The 14,677-nt window shown below is 38.1% G+C and overlaps 1 protein-coding gene across 1 annotated transcript in view; it reads right to left on the bottom strand.

Moving 5' to 3' along the window:
• The window catches only part of ZFAND3 (zinc finger AN1-type containing 3), a 104,560-nt gene extending 101,506 nt beyond the window's left edge, over positions 1-3,054 (bottom strand). Inside the window, exon 1 of the mRNA XM_032215857.1 lies at positions 2,642-3,054. Coding sequence (XP_032071748.1) covers positions 2,642-2,712 — 71 coding nt within the window. The 5' untranslated portion in view covers positions 2,713-3,054. The remainder of the gene's footprint in view (positions 1-2,641) is intronic.
• Positions 3,055-14,677: the final 11,623 nt, after the last annotated feature.

The following is a 14,677-nucleotide window of genomic DNA, read 5'->3' as shown; positions in this document are numbered from 1 at the left end:
GATAAATTGAAAATTCAGTTGTAGAATACGAAAACTATTTAAAGTTTATCAAGAATTTATTATACATTAAAAACCATTAGACAACACAATTGTGTTTATGAAAGAAAACCACATTAATAATTCCCCTCAACACTATAATCGGAAGAACTATGCAGAACTATCAATATTGGCTTCTAACAGCAGTAACCTGATGAAGTTTATAATTTCACAAATCCTTACAATTTATATTGATATTATTTCTTGATTGTTTATTTATACCCTATGACTATTATTAAATGCTGTACTTTTATGATTGATGAATGTATCTTCTCTTTTATGTACCAGAGCATATGCACCAAAGACAAATTCTGTGGATGTCCAATCACACTTGGCCATAAAGAATTCTATTCTATTCTAGTGAACAGCTGTCTCCTTACAATTTTTTATTGCCAGCAAAAGTATTTAATCTTTGATTCCAAACCCAAGAATATAAATGTTCAACCATGCTAGTAATAACCTAATGCAGGAACATAACATTCAATCAATGTAGTACAATCAAACTTTACACATATATCAAATCTAAAACACTACTTTTCTTTGAAGTTTCCATGTCCAATTGTGAAAACACCTACTTTAAAAGATAGCTTATCACTTCAATTTCCTATGATTATACATGGTAACCACAATATCTCAGTCAGAATGCACAATTATCCCTAGTTTTGTAATTGGTTTAGAGTAATTAATGTAATGAAAGCAAAATTTAGAAAATTTTCTGTTTCAGATAGCCTATATGAAAATGAAGAAAATATTTAACACAGTAACAGGGATGCAAATATAAAGGATATTGTTGAATGAAAACCAGTGTTAAGCCTATTAACACTGTTGCTATTTAAACCTAAACAATAACTACTTGTACAGCTGTACACAGTACTAGTTAGTTTCTCTAATACTAACTCATATTAAGTATCATTAACTAGAATACATTTTCTGAGTAGTTAGCATTTCTTGAAGAGACAAATTAAAAATTCCCTGTATTCATGTAATTCAGTTTATTACCATGTTCCGAAACTGCTGGTAGAAGTACTTTAAGCAAACTAGCACATTTTATTTAGCATCTCTCAAACTGTGATCCTAGTTTGTTGCTTTTAAAAAATAACCAATCTAAGGTTGTGGTTCTGATTGTTGTATTATGAGAAAATAATCTAAGAAACCCAATAAAACAAGCATTAAACAAGCCAGAGAAAATTCCAAGTTGTTTTTAGCAGTTTCAGTTAACAATTCTGGCTTATGATGCACAAACTAGTTCTGGCTTATGATACACATGCTTAAGATGTACAAACCCGAGTATTTAATGCCTGCCTAATTTCACATGTGAAACTAAATGCATAACTTTTTACTATTTGTTTCAATTATAATTCATATTGCTATGACAACCATATTGGTTATTTTTCCAAGATTCATAGGCAACTCCTAAAGGGAGCTATTAAAAGTTTATCAAGTATTTACATTTAGTATTGTTCAAAAGTTTTTTTTAAGGGTAAAAATAGAAACCTGTTTTTTCATCATAGTGTGTATCTATTAGCATTCCATCTCTATTTACATAGTCCAAAAAGTCTTCTTTAAATGGGAAGGTCCTTTATCAAGAAAGAAAGGAACACTTTCTTTTTATGCCAGTGTCATCATTCTTGGGCTTACTGCATTCAGCTGAGAAACTCAAAATTGAAACAACCATTAAACTTTTTTTGAGTTTTGGGGTAAAAAGAAAACCAAATAGCAGCAAGAAAAAGAGTTCAAAACTATATTCCCTTCTCGAGAAAGTCCTGTCCATTTATATGAAGGAGGTTATAGAAGAAGATGTCACACCTGGGAAAGGAAGACAAAGTTGACATATTGCAATAGCAGAGAATAAACCACACATGCCAATCATAAGGGAAGCGAGGAAGAAAAAAAAACACGGATAAAAATCCGATTCGGTTAAGTGCCACAAAAATACAGAAGGACGGGAGAAGCTCAGAAGACAATAGTGGCTTCTTTTTTTCCACCCTCCCCTCTCTCCCTGTGCCAGTGGTTCCCAACCTTTTTTCAGCCATGCCCCACTAGGCATCTCCAAAATCTGGATGCCCCCCCACCCCACCCGTGACATATGCTTACTGTACTCAAAAAGTGAAGACTACTCACGCGGAGGAAGCTTAAAGGCCATTAACTTGGTTAAACAAGGTTCAAATTGCCCCCCATTAAAATCAAATTGCCCCCCCCCCTGCGGGGCGTGGACCCCACGTCGGGAACCACTGCCCTACGCCCTTTCCTCACCCCCTTGAGGCCAAGCTGGCTGGGTCTTCGAGCCCCACTTCCTCTCCCCCACCCAGCTCTTCTACATGCAACTCCCACTACAGGCGCAGGTCTGGGAAAGAGCCCCCCTCGCCCCCCAATGTCAGAAGAAGAGTATGGAGTCTCGGAAGGCCAAGGAAGAGCCGAGCCTACCCGGACTCCAAGCCGGGCCAAGAACTATGGCCGTCATTCCCTCTGAAGCACGCATTATCCGAGTCCGGAGGAAGGCCAAGCCTAGGAAGCGCCCCACGCCCAACTCCGAACAGGCCTTTTTGCAAGGTCTCTTCCTCCTCTCCCCCCCCTCCTCCTCCCCCCTAACCCTCGTTTTACTTACCCCCAGAACCCGCAGGGGCAACGGGGCGGTAAGCTGGGGGCTTTGCTGCGCTCGCTGCCGGCGTCTCCCATGGCGGCGGCGGCGGCGGCGGCACCGGTGTTCAGGGTCAGGGCAGGGGAAGGGGCAGCTCAAGGCAAGAGGATCCAGGCCAGGACTCGAAGCCGGGATTCCAGGCCGGTCAGCTGGGAGTCGGACGCTACCACTACGGAGACGGCTAGGTGGGTGGGTGAAGAAGAGGCGGCGGCGGCGGTAAACGGCGGCGGCAGAAAGAGAGGCAGCCGCGCCCTTTGGTGCTTGAGGTGACACTGAGCTGCGGGCGGAGGCTACCGGAGGGTTGTGACGGGCCCACCACATGCCATCCCCGCGGTTAGCGCGAGCCCCCCTGACTCAACAATGCCCTCAGCTCCTCCCCTCAGGCGAGTAGGGTGGTCTTGTCCGCCCGCAAGGCTCGGCTTCAAGTGGAGCGTACCAACACTCGGAGAATAAAGGGGAGGCATCGGAGAAGCCGCAGAAGGCTAAGGCGGAAAGCAGAGCTTTTATTTTAAAGAAGCGGGATGGCTGGGATTTTTTAAAAAACGGACAGCATTCCTCGGCGAATAAGCCCCAGAATTGTAGTTGGGGAAACGATCGGGTGATAGTCCCCCCTCCTACGCTATTGTCGATGGGTTGGCCTGAGCGATTGGGTCAAGGGTGAGAGAAAGAGAGAGAAGAGTCCGCGCATGTCCTGTGATTAGTAAACCCGGAAGTAAGAGTGCGGAAAAGAGCTTCTCTTGAGAGGTGCCCCTCCCCCTGCTACATGGAATTCCCTGACTAAGCGGCGGCAAACCCCGGGAGTTCCTGTTGAGGTTTGCCTTACCGGCGGCTGCTCTTCTCAGTCGTCATCAGTCTCTCCCCACTCCCTCCCTCCCACACACTTTAGTACCAGTTTTTCCACCGACTGCCGTAAAAAAAAAACATATTGGGTTGGAAGAATCAGGCTGAAATCGTGCGGAGTCCAATCCTTTCACTCCGAATACCGTCGTGAGTGGATTGGATCGATTCCTTGGTTAATATGCATAACATTGCGCTGCTTTTCCAAGTATGGAAAATACGGAAATCTCTGCTCGGTGGTTTTGATTGCAGCATTACAAGCAAAAAAAAAATTGTGGGGGGCGGGGGGGGAGATGGCTACCGGTCTGTTAAATGTCCTACAACTGCTTACAATTCTGCTTACGCCCAATAGTGGGTTTGTCTTCGTGGCATTCAAGATTGCAATACTGAACCCTCTGAAGAGAGAGAAGAGAGGAAAAATGTACTATCCTGAGTTATATAAAGAAGCAAAGTGATCCCTGACATCTTAAATAACAACACATTATATCATGGCATATTTTTTTGTAGACCAGATCAGCCAAATAAATTACTTTTACAAGTACATGGGGGGGGGGATATTTTTTTTAAAAAATGGGACTGGTTTAGTCTGAGGAAAGTAAGATGATTGCAAACTTCTAGAGATTTTGTGAGATTTTTAAAGTAGTTAGCCTAGTTTACATAGGATGATTCTTTGAAGTACCTTAATAGATATTAACATTTTTAAAGATCAATTAGTTCTTTTCAAGTTTTCATGGACTAGAATTGACATTTATAAAATGCAAAAACTATGGAGTTGTCTATGTTCTGACATTGAGGCAGTTGGGTGTTGGTTTTAAAAAAGGGACCAGGTGCTACCAATGCCAGTTAGATATAATGGCTGTTTTTGCCCTTTTAAATCCCAGCAGCTTATTTCAAATGCCACATGATAAGCCGCTTCCTGAATATTTTTGGTTAGTCAGTACAGAATGGAGATAGATCCTTAGCCTGATTCTGCAGGACTCTTCTCATGTAGGATTATCTTCAGCTGACATGTACATGAGTGCTAAGGAAACAAAAAATAAATTAGGGGTAAATAACTGCATAATGCAAAATTGTAATAGCCTGAAACAATTAAGTTGAAGAAAAGTAAATCAGAACAGTGATTGTGATAAGCCTGCTGTCTACTACAGCTGCTGCCTGGCTCTTCATGTATCCATGCAGATACCCAAACAAACAGTTGGTGCTTTGCTTTGCTGATAAGGAACTAGCAAGAGAAGATTTCAAAGCCGGTAATATAGTATTCACAGGAGAAGCAGGAAGAGACATTTAATTGGCATTAATTTCCAAACCTCATTACTTTCAGTAGATTCTGGGGCAAAAGAGAACAATGGATGAGTAGTTGACAGCTAAGGAATTATAATAGCTAAAATGAATGTGATTACTGTTATAGCTGTTAAAGATATTGGTGTCTTGGATTGGAAACCTAAAAATGGACTGAGCAGTTGACATTAAATAGAATTTATGAGATGGGAAAATAACTCTTGGAGAAGACACACCAAAGTGTTTTGAGAGCAGACATACATTGGGAAGCAGTGCTGAAGTAAAATGGTGTCATGGGATATATGGCTATATGACGATAAAACTCCACTAAAGTTGAAGTAGAAAAAATAAGATCAAAGGTTTTTTTTATCAGGATATAATTGGTCAAGTGCTTACAGATAGTCCTTGATTTATGGAACAATTGGAATCAGAATTTCTGTTGCTAAGCAAGGTGGTTAATGAATCCTACCCATTATGCAACCATTTTGCCATGGTTAAGTGGATCATTGTAGTTGTTAAGTGAACCATGTGGCCATTAAGTGAATCCCATTGACTGCTTGTGGGAAGTTGGCTAGAGAGTTGCAAATGGTGATCACATGGCCCTGCTGCAACTATTGTAAATAAATGGCAAATTTTGCCCCTACCTAGGGAACAGACATGAAAAGTTGAAAGCAGGGAAGCATACAAATATCTTCTCTATCAAATTAGCTTTGGGAAGAAAAATGACAACACACTATCCTTTCTAAATACCATCATCAGCAAAAGAAACAACTGCAAATTAGAAATGCAAGTTCTTGGAATAATAACCCCACTAACCAAGTGTTTCATTTCTCAACTTCTACAAGAGAACTAGGTAAGAACATTACATTGCAAACACCATGAAAAAGGAACCAGATTGCCTGTACAACATCTAACAAAACAGATTCCCACACAAAAACTTTATTAAAAAAAGTCACTGACTACTCAGACCATTACAGTACAACCAATAGGATAGGATATGAAAGGAATACATTGTCATACACCAAAATCATATCAAACAACCAACATACAGTTACAACCACACTATTATCATAGCACCCAAACCAACTAAGGCCTTTCAGAACCTCTTATCAAACATAAAAATCTAGCAGCCCTATTCTAGTAGAAAAAATTAGGAATTATGGACAACATAAGGACTGAGCCACTTTATAGGATAAGGAGAAGATTAGCAAAGCACATCCATCGGCACAACTAGCAATCAGAAGAAATGTGAAAGTATATTAATCTCGACCATAGTTTCAGCTGGGAAACAGCATCCTTTAAGGTTGTAAGCTGCTCAGAGTTACTGTATGGCAAAATGGATGACACACAAATTTAATAAATAAATGCCAGAGCAAGCTAAACCCAAAATTGTTATAAATTCCTGGAAGCTTGACATTCAAATTATCCATCATTAGACACATAACCACATTTACAAACCATTTAAAAGAGACGATAAAAAACTAAAAAAAAAAGAAAAAAGCCAATGCCCAGATGAGCAGGAATTAATATATTAATTATTAATAATAATATTTTCTATAAAAATTAATAACATTCAAACAAGCAGAAAAGAATGTTCTAATCAAGGAACTACCAAGGAGAAAACCATGCCTCCCTATAACCCTGGCAGGGCAAGCAACGATAGATAAACAGGGAGCAAAGCCAACATTTATTAGCGCTGATTATGATAGCTAGTCAAGTAATGAACCATCTGGAAGCAAATAACCAAGTTCCAAGAGCACCAAAGGCTATACAGGAAGGAAGATTTTCCAGCTTCATCCATATGGAAATATGGGAAGAGAGGCTCAGTTTGATAAGGGGAAAAGTGTATGTGTGTAACCTTGAAGAAGTAATGCAAGTTAAGTAAACTTCACCTCAACCCTTTGAAAAGAGGGGGGGGTTAAGAAAGAAATGTATTCTTTTTCAATTGCATTGGTGTAAGTAGGGACAGCGAATAAGCCAGTCCACTGTTCTCTATGACAACCCTTCAAGTTAACATGTCCAACTAACCATTTTCTTTGATAAGTTAGACATAGCTAGCTGCCTCAACCGTTGCTCATATTATTTAGTTGCCAGGCCCTTATTATCTTACTGCACACTCCCTAGGGTCTCAGGATATTTTTTTGTATCATGATAACCAGTGGTGGCTTTCCAATTTTTTTACTATCTATTTACTCATATGCACGCATGTGATGCTTCTGCACATGTGCAGAATTGTCCGGGCAGGTAGGCAGAGCCTCCTGCCACCGTCACTACCGGTTCTCCCAATCTGGGCCGAACCAGGAGCAACCCACCTCTGATGGTAACCAGAACTAGGTGTAATATTCAAAGTGTAGCCTCACTAGTGCAGTACAAGGTGGTAATATCACTTTATGTGTTTTTGATGTTATCCATCTCTTGATGCAGCCCAGGAATGCATTGTCTTTTTTGGCAACTGCAGCATATAGGTGATTCATACTTAAGTGATGGTCCACTAGGACATCTAGATCTCTCTCACATACTGTTAAGCCAAGTGCCACCTATTTTGTACCTATGTATTTGGTTTTAGCTTGACTTGAAACTTGCATGTGAGCAGATCATAGTCAGTGGCACAGCCAACCCTTGAATCATGTATTTGTTGTTATAATTGAATTCTTCCTACTATCAATAATATAGCTGATTTGATTTCTTTGTGCTCCATCTTGTGATTTCTGTGTGCTCCATCAGTTTGATTGTTTGAAAATTGGCAATGCATTGGATTGGCAAAAATGGAGAGGTTATTCCTCCTAATTCATTTCTGTTTCCTGGGCCATACAGTCCAACTGTCTTTTCCCATTTCAGTTTCCCACAGTTTATAAAGATGAGGATTTCTTAAGCATTGGAAAGATCAGCTTCTGCAAGAACCATCCATTTTGATCTTGCAGAACAAACAGAAAATACAAGGTCATGGGGAAGGGGGAAGTAAAATGGAAGGCAGGTTCTTTGATGGAGATATGTTACTGGAGGCTTTGTGGGATGAGTGGGCCTGACAATCGGCCTGTAGTCTGGTGGTTCCATGTTCCCACTTTGGTTTCCAGTTAGGGAACATGTGTTAGGGCAATCATAAATGGATTCCAGACCTCCAGACAACTCCTACATCATAGCAAAGGGATCCATAAAACACTTAACTTACAGTTAACTCTCTGTTGCGATCTAGTGATCTTTTGTAGTTCAGGTAGTCTAGCCTACATTGATTCTAAATGATTCAAGCAAGACTTCACTTTGCTAGTTTTTCCAATTTTGGCCACGTAGAAGAATTAATCTAGGAGGAGTGGTTTAATGCTGATTCTTAGCAGGACCAGCCTTGCAGGCAGGCACTGTTAAGAATAACTTGTCTGCAAGTATCAACTGTATTTATTTAATGTACTTCTATTGGAACCATTCTTTTTAAGAATCCAACTTGATTAGCACCACTTTGATTCCTGCTGTGACTCAGCAGTTTGTGATTTCAGTTTTTAAAACCAAGGAGATCCTGAGATAAAAAAAAAAGTGGCAGAATACAGAAGCATTCTGTTTGCCAATGTAGGCCCTGCTATGAATGTTTTCTGCTGCCACTAAGCATTTGAATCATATTCTGGAATAAGTTGTGGTACTTTCTAAAGGTCAGTGGGACTCACTGATAAATATTTTGTTTCTGGCTTGGGTGCAGGGAATCACATTCTTTTCATTTTCTCTGCAATGTTGCAGAAAAATAGTGTTATTTTCCCAGTCAGCAGCAACTTGCTCAACAAGAGAAAAGTGCCTGCTGATAGATAGAAACAAATTCTGTTTGCTCACTGCTCCCCAAAGCAGGAATCTTTCATTCTTCAAACCAGGAGAGGGTAACATTGCCCTTCTACTTCTTAAAGTCCTTGGTAGAATGAGGCTTACTATTTTAGTTGCTTGATCTTGTTTTTTAAGAGCGGTCAGAAAGGCAAACAAGCAATACAGGTAGTCCTCAACTTACGACCACAATTGAGCCCAAAATTCATGTTGTTAAGTGAGAAATTTGTTCAGTGAGTTTTGCCCCATTTTACGAGTTTTCTTGCCACATTTGTTAAGTGAATCACTGCAGTTATTGAATTGGTAGCACTGTTGTTAAGTGAATCTGGTTTCCCTATTGACTTTGCTTGTCAGAAGGTCACAAAAGAGGATTACATCTTACATTTATGAATGTAAATCATGTGACCATCAGGATGCTACAATTGTCATAAGCATGAAAAATGGTCATAAGTCACTTTTTTCAGTGCCATTATAACTTCGAATGGTTACTAAACGAATTGTTGTAAGTCAATTCAGCTGCTCATCTTGCTTCCTGACTAAAGGACTTTATGAACCAATTGCCAAGCAAATGAATTTTGATCAGGGATGCTATGGTCATAAGTGTGAAAAACTGTCATAAGTCACTTTTTTCAATGTTGTGACTTTTAACGGTCATTAAATGAACTATTGTAAGTTGAGGACTATGTGTACTGAAATATTGGTTGTGACAATATTGGCAGGTACTCTATCATACAGCAAAGGAACCACTCTATTAGATAAAATAGCATTTACTATGACAACATTATTGTGTCTTTTTTGACTTTAAATACAATTCCCACAGTTGCAAGATAAATGTTCATGTACAGCAGCCTATTGTAGATCTAGCCAAGTTGACGCAGATGCTTACGACTGATCGGGGCCTCAGGCTACTTTGGAACACAGTAGGTTTGCTTTTGCTTGAAGAACTCATTAGATGTGCTTATGTTCTGATTTTGTGAGAAGAATGTTCTTCCACTCTAGCAGAGTGGAGCAAAGCAGAATATATCTAGTCTATGGAGAGTTCCTCTAGAAAATTATGGGAAGTAGATTCCCAGGGTAGAGTGAGATTTTTAAAAGGGCTTGATCAAGTTGTAGTAGTCACAAATACCAGTAATCCAATTTCTGTTGCAGTAAAAGATTCCTGAGGAGCATGCCATTTTCAATGCCAACATTGGAGCTTTGAGTTTTGAGAATTTATGCTCTTAAGCCGGAACAATTGCAAGGAAAATCTCTGGTGGATTGGAATATCTCAAGTCAATCCAGCTACAAGATGTGCCAGCTTGCCTTTGCATATTCCGATATTTGACCATGGATTGCTTCCTGTAAGGTAGATGTGTCAAACACGCAGACCATGGGCCAAATCCAGCCCGCAATAGGCACAGAGTTTACCCACGGGACCATCCTGGAGGCGGCAGGGACTGGCCTGTGCCTTCTGATAGGGATGAATTACTTTTAATAACATCAATAATAGAATGATAAATAAAGGGTGGACCTTTTTGTCAGTTTCTGCATTGAGAAATGAGCCAAATCCTGGTACAAAATTGCATGTGGGCACTATTGACAACTTTTTATGTAATGGATAATTCAGACCTGTACATTAAGATGCTTTTTATTTAGAGTTTGTCACCAATATCGTTCTGCATGATTCATGTGTAATAACACTTGTCTGGACTTCTTTAATTGCTCAGATGCCAGCTACAGTCAAAGAAACAGAAAAATCTATGAACGTTCTGCATTATAAATCCCTTTCCCACTTTTTTTCATGAATTAACTGTTGTATTTCTCTTTCCAACATGCACTGTTCATTAATCAATTTGGTATAATGTTTGCTTTTGAGGTTTTAAAAGTAATGGTTTTCTTACAGAAACATCTTTATGGGAAAGAATAGAATGCTAACTGACTGGAGAGGGAGAGAGTTAAATATAATTATTTCAATCAGATGAAATGTCTCTCTGAACCATAAGAATGGCTTTTCTCATTTTAAGATAGTTTCCCCCCAAGTTGAGAAGAAGATATATATCATTTATAGTCCTCTCTACCAGTCCCTCTTTCAGGTATTTTTTTTTCCAATGAATATGTCAGTTGGCAATCATATCAGGACCAAAATAAGTTGATTTTGTACACCCACAACTTATGTGCAGTAGATTTTATTTGAAAAATGCTCTGGCACATCTCTCTGACTTTGCCAGCATACAATACAATGACCTTAATGATTTTCTGATCTCTGAGCCAGGCTAAATCCTTATTTGCAGGAATTCAAATTGGGTTCCAAAGTTACTTAATGTTTTTAATATAAATTTATTAATTTTTTAAAATGACAACATGAATACTAATGTAAACTAATATGGAATAAAGAAAACAAAGAAAGGAAACATGGAAGAAAGTCAAAAAATTAAAAAGTGCAGAAAGAAACATTAGAGGATGGATGGAAACTAATTAAAGAGAGTCATAAGGAGAAACTTCCTAACAGAGAAGACAATTAACCAGTAGAACAGCTTGCTGTCAAAAGTTTTGGGTGTTTCATCACTGGAAATTTTTAAGAAGAGACTGGACAGTCACTTGTCTGAAATGGATTGGTATAGGGTCTTCTGCTTGAACAGGGGGTTGAACTAGAAGACTCCGAGGTCTCTTCCAGCTCTTTTCTGATTGATTGCAATGATGAAAAGAAATAGAAAACTTCCAATTTCAGCAAAAATAAGTATGATTACAAAGATTCTTCAACTCTACAATTACCGAAAAAGCTCATTTTTCCCCTAATAACTGAAACTACAAGTCATATGCATTTTTTCTGGTTCATAACAAAAAATCTATATCATTTCCAGTCAGCCATAAATGCAAAAATTGTTTTTTCTCTAATCAAGGAAGCCAATTTAGTCATCTCAACAAGCTCCGTTGTCTTCACCAACCATTGCCTTATTGTGGGTAATGTTGAACTTTTCACTTTTGAGTATATAGATAATTATGTGGTTCTGATAACATTGCCTTTTTCTCTTGGGATTCTGCAGAAATTATTTTCATCCTTCAGCTCTTCTAAGTGTACAGGAAACAGTGTATTATAAAACAGATTAAGAAGGGGAGAAATGATGTGAAATGTTTATTTAATGATCTACAGACTGAATGTAAGTTTGGTAAGCAGATGGACAAAACCCATTTTTTGTGTTATGTTTATTCAAGATCACATTATTACTATCAAAATGCAGTAATAATGTAGTATACATGTCACAGCTGGGTATTATATTTTTTTAAAAAATTGTGAAACAATAATTGCTTGCTTATTTTTTTTTCATCCCAGACACTTTAGGAGATCTCCTTAGTGCCGCTGAAACATTATAGTACCAGATGGAGTCTAATTTGAATGTCTCCGTCTCCTTCTACTTTCATCTAAAGAAATTCCAAGTATGCATCACCTTTGTAATTTTTTTGCTGCCCCACTTGCTTCTTCTTAACAACTTGCTTTAACATCCGAGATGGCATCTCTGAGACATCTTTGAGATATGTGAAGAAGTTGCAATGTATTTTATAAACTTTTTGTTAACCTTTACATTGAATTAATTTGGATTTCGAATGTGTGTGTGTGCAACATGCCTTACTTTGATTTATTTTGAAGTACTTCTAAGTCCCCTCTCCCAATTTCATTATTTTAATGGATGGCATCTAGTGCAGCACAAATAAAAAATTCTCACACAGAACAGGCCCTGTGTCCCTTGGTCTGCAATCATAATAAACTCTACCTAACCTCTAGTCCCTGCCTTGAAATGTGGGGATCTTTAAAAGAATTCTGAGGTGTGAAATGTGATTTATCTTATTAAAGAACAATGCAGAGAAATTTGCAGAAATAGAGGTACCTCTTTGCCTAACCTCTTTTTTCCTACAGTATGTCCTCTATCCAATATGCAAAACATGTTGAGAATACTTGATACTTTAAAAAGTTTTTTTAAGTCACACAGAGCTACAATTAAAAGGGAGTGGGTTTTTTCCTTTTGTAAGAGCAACCTTGCTACCCAACATTATATACTAAGCAAAAAAGGTCTCAAATATAGTTCTTGGAAAACATGACTTTTCCAAAATTTAGGATCATCTATTAGACTACTAGAACTTTCTGTTTAATATGCGGTGGGTATATTATTTAAATCCAGATTAATTATGGAACCAGCAAGAATTCACAATAGAAATAAATTGATTGGTAAACTGATTTTTCTTCAGAAGTGATGGACCACTTTGCATTCCAGCACAAATGGGGAAGGATAGCAACAGATTTTCTATCTTCACTTACATCAAAAATAATTAAACTTGAACTGGAGACTTAAATCACATGCTGAAGTCACTATAGAGTTGAAGGGTTATTTTCTACTGGCCTGGTTTGATGGCAATCCCAATTTTGCATTATATGCCAAGCATATTATGCTTTCCATTAAGCGACAATAGACAGAGCTGTAGTTTTTGAAAGCAACTTTAGGCCATCAATCAGTGTTAGCTTTGCAGAAATTGGATATGCCTCAGACAAAATAATTTTAGGAGATGCTTTAGCTAATTACATCTCTCTTTTTAAAAAAAACACTATTAAACAGATTGTGTTTATTTTGCAGTTCCTGAAAGAAGAGGCCCTGGAAATTTAATAAATTTAAAATTTAATAAATGTGAGAGCTTTAGTGTGTACTTCTTCAGTTATGATTTCCATATTAGGAAGTTGGCCAGCCATTTGAAGTGGAAGTGGAAGCCAAACAAAAGATCTCTACTGTGTCTCAGCCACTTAGTATACTTGAGTGGAAAAATGTGTAAGTTGTCACACTGCATGTTCAGGGTGTTTTCATTGTATTAAGTGTAGCAAATTTTAGGATGCTCCTAGAAGAAAAGCAGGCACCAAAATTTAAAAGCATACATTGTGTGGCAAGTACATTTACTGTTGTAACATGTACTGTTAGCTCTGAAGTCTGAACTAATAAACCAACACATTGAGATTGGAGAGAGTTTAGGCTTAACAGACTGATCTGCTTTTTGCTAAAACCTCAAGATTCACCAGCAGAGCCAGATACAAATGTTAGCATCATCTTAGTAGGGGAAGGGTGCTTTCTGAGGGCACTCAGGATTAAGGACTTTGATCTGAACCCATACATTTGTTTTTACATCAAAACTCATATGATTCTTCTACACACATAAGCACAAACCTTTGGGATTTTTCACAAGCTTTCTTCATTCCAACAATCTAATTTTTTTTGGGGGGGGGAGGTGTGTGCTTTTATTAAACAACTGGGATTTAGAAACTTGCTATCTACCACAAATCATTCTGCAATTGATAAACAGATCTATTTCTACCTGCTGTCTGCTTGTCATAAATCACTTCAGATTAGGAACATTCAGGTATCCCCGATACAGTTTAAGCATCTAAGCCTTCAGAAACAAGTTAATTTGATTCAGATCACTCTAGCAGAAGTAAACTCTGATTGAATGATCTGGAACATTATATGATAAAAGATGGTTTTACTGTAGCATGGAAGCTGCTGTGCCTTCTTTTAAAAAAATCAGTGAAATGGAAAATCCCTTGCAATGTTGGGTACTTTATTTATTTATTTATTTGTTTGTTTATTTGTTTATTTATTTATTTATTTATTTATTTATTTATTTAACTACCCATTTCAACAAGTGATTCTAAGTGGCAAATTATATATGTATATGTGTGTGTATGTGTGTGTGTGTGTGTGGCATTTGTGCTGATAAATAAATAAAGGGAGACTAGTATAGATCTATTTGAAGCTATCTATATCTATCTAGATCTATACTAGTCTCCCTTTATTTATTTATCAGCACAAATGTAACACAAATGTAACAAAAAGGCAACATTAAAAATAATGGCTTTCTGTCTGGATGGTATCTTGAGATGAGCCGATAGACAGAGAAAGGAAGCAGTATGCTCCTTCCCATATTTGGGCATACCAGGGGTTGTGACACAATAAATAAATAAAAAAATATAAATATATATATAAATCCATACCCACTGAAAAAAATCACAATTACCAATGCTAATACAATCAGATGTATCCTTTCATATACTTGGGACCACCATTCTGAGCACAG

This window comes from Thamnophis elegans, chromosome 4, assembly GCF_009769535.1.
Source record: "Thamnophis elegans isolate rThaEle1 chromosome 4, rThaEle1.pri, whole genome shotgun sequence".
NCBI classification, from domain to species: domain Eukaryota; kingdom Metazoa; phylum Chordata; class Lepidosauria; order Squamata; family Colubridae; genus Thamnophis; species Thamnophis elegans.
Note: the sequence above shows the minus strand (reverse complement) of the source record. Positions and strands in the feature narration are given on the sequence as shown.